The 2,195-nt window shown below is 42.8% G+C and overlaps 2 protein-coding genes across 2 annotated transcripts; one reads left to right on the plus strand and one right to left on the minus strand.

Annotated features, from left to right (window-relative positions):
* Window positions 1–31: 31 nt before the first annotated feature.
* Window positions 32–2,094, minus strand: CSUI_004951 (uncharacterized protein). Its single transcript, XM_068065132.1, has one exon. The coding sequence runs from the start codon at window positions 1,121–1,123 to the stop codon at window positions 929–931; it is 195 nt and encodes a 64-aa protein (XP_067922894.1). The 5' UTR covers window positions 1,124–2,094; the 3' UTR covers window positions 32–928.
* Window positions 34–1,533, plus strand: CSUI_004952 (tlc domain protein; the record flags this gene model as incomplete). Its single annotated transcript, XM_068065133.1, has 1 exon — window positions 34–1,533. A coding segment is annotated over exon 1 (801 nt), but the record flags the coding sequence as incomplete, so codon positions are not given.
* Window positions 2,095–2,195: the final 101 nt, after the last annotated feature.

Here is a 2,195-nt window from a genome sequence, read left to right on the forward strand (position 1 = left end):
CTTCCCGCCCCCCCCTGATCTCCCTGGGAGATTTGCATGCAGAAGAATAGTTTCATACGAAGAAAGAGTCTCTACAGCTAGTTCGGAGAAAGTGAAGAAGTTTCTAAAGAGTCGTGTGTTTCTCTTTTTCTTTATTCTATCCAATGCATACGTTGCCTCTGTTCCATTTGAATCGACTTCCATCTTTTTACTCTCTTCTCTGTCCTCGTTCGTCTTGTCCTCTTTCTCCTCTTCTTTTCCTTCGCTGCTTAAGTGGCCCCTGCTACGCTTCTTCTCGCCACTCTCAGGTGGCTTTCTCTCCCCTCGTTCAGCCGTGTGTAGAGTTGAAGAAAGGAGAGAAGCCGAGCTTTCATATCGATTTTGTTAGGGATGGTGGATGGGCTTCTTCTCTTCATCTTCTTCTCTGTATTTCTCCCCTAATTTCTCTACTTCCTATTCTTAAGAGAGCCTTGAACGCGAGAGACGAAGAGGAGAGCAAGGAAGAAGTAATAAGAGAGACCCAGAAGCATCCTTCTCTATGAGGATCGCCCTCTTCATCTGCTTGTCAGGAAGACTACGAAGGAGAGAGATAGACAGAGAGGTCTTTGGCGATGTGTCTCTTTGAGAATTTCTTCTCGATGTAAAGAGAAATGGGAGATAAATGTTTACTAAGACAATGAGAGGCAAAAGCCGTTCACTTCTTTAGGTTGCAAAAAAGGCTAGATAAGAAGAAGAAGAGAAACAGGAAGAGAGATGGAGGGGGAGAAGATAGGAAGGTCGTGGTGGACTTGTGTGAAAAGAACAAGAGAGAAAGAACTGTCTTCTTTCCCTCTATCTATCTCATCTTCTTATCCAATTGTGGGCTTTGAAAGAAGTCTTTCTTCACATTGTTATTCTTCGTTACGATCTTCTCTTCTTCTTTCTCTCCTGCTCTTCTCCTCCGTCATCATTACTTGGGGTGTATGTACACCCCAGGGCCTTCACAATGAGATGAAGTCGTCTTCTGAGCCCCCAGAGAGTGGCAACGAGCCTTTTCTTTCTCATTTCTTTTTCGATCGTCTTCATTCCTTCTCCTCCTCTTCTTTCTTCTCCAGTGGCGAAGGAGATGACGAGAGATACTACCCTCTTTCTTTCTCATTAACATGGATCTCTATCTCTGCTCTGTCATGGTTTATCATCTCTCAACTTCCCGTTCACCGAGTTCCTCTTTGTCTCCTTCCTTCTTCTATACGTAGGAATATCTACAGGCAGATCGGACAAGCTGCGAAAGACATTCGTCTTGCTTCAGTCGCGAAAAGAGAGAAAAGAAGAAGACTTGAGAAGGCCTCTCTAACAGACGGAAGTACACAGAGACGAGACAAAGAAAGGAGAGAAGATTTCGAAAGAGAAGAAAAAGAAGACGAAGAAGAGAAAGAGAAAGAACTTGAGAGAAGAGCCCGTACAGCTCAAGCCTTTCTTGTATCTGTACGTAATCGAAGTATAGGCTTCATACATGCAGTTGCGATATCATGCTTCGCGTTGGCTTGTGTGACTCTCGATAGAAACCTTACCCAAGATCGCATGGATGGAAATTCTCCTCTCTTCACTGTTATGGGTAAGTCTCTCTCTCTTCTTTTCCTCTTTCTATCTCTCTCCTCTTTCTGTCTTTCTATACTTCTTCTATAGGGAGTTCAGTTCTCCCTCTCTCTCCCCCTGCTCTTCGCCAGAAATCGGCATTTTCCTATCTTTCTTTCTTTCTTTTTCTCTTATCCTCTCTCTCTTTTTGTGGGTGAAGTAGCTCTGTTCATTTCTTTCTGTATCTATCTTTCTTTCTTTATCTCGGGGTCTACGACGCCATAGAGGGGATAGTTCTCTCGGGTGAAACGACTATCTTCGATCTCTTCATCTCTCACAAGGCTTTATGCCATTTTCTTGTCCTGTTCGTCTCTCCCTCTGCTCCATTCTAAACATATCCATTCATATATACCTATCTGTTCATAAATATATATATATATACGTATAGGTCCATGTATATGTTTGCCTATCTATATCTACATAGACGACTCTCACATGCACATCTCGCTCTTTCTCTATCACATAGACATCCCTCTCTCTATCTCTCTATGCATTAATTCCTCTTGTCTCTTATCGAGCTTCTTGATCCTTCTTCCTTCTTTTCTTTTCTCTTGTTTCTTTCCATTCATCTACCTATCTACCTATCTCTCTGCATTCTTTCT

This window comes from Cystoisospora suis (genome assembly GCF_002600585.1).
Source record: "Cystoisospora suis strain Wien I chromosome Unknown contig_2370, whole genome shotgun sequence".
NCBI classification, from domain to species: domain Eukaryota; phylum Apicomplexa; class Conoidasida; order Eucoccidiorida; family Sarcocystidae; genus Cystoisospora; species Cystoisospora suis.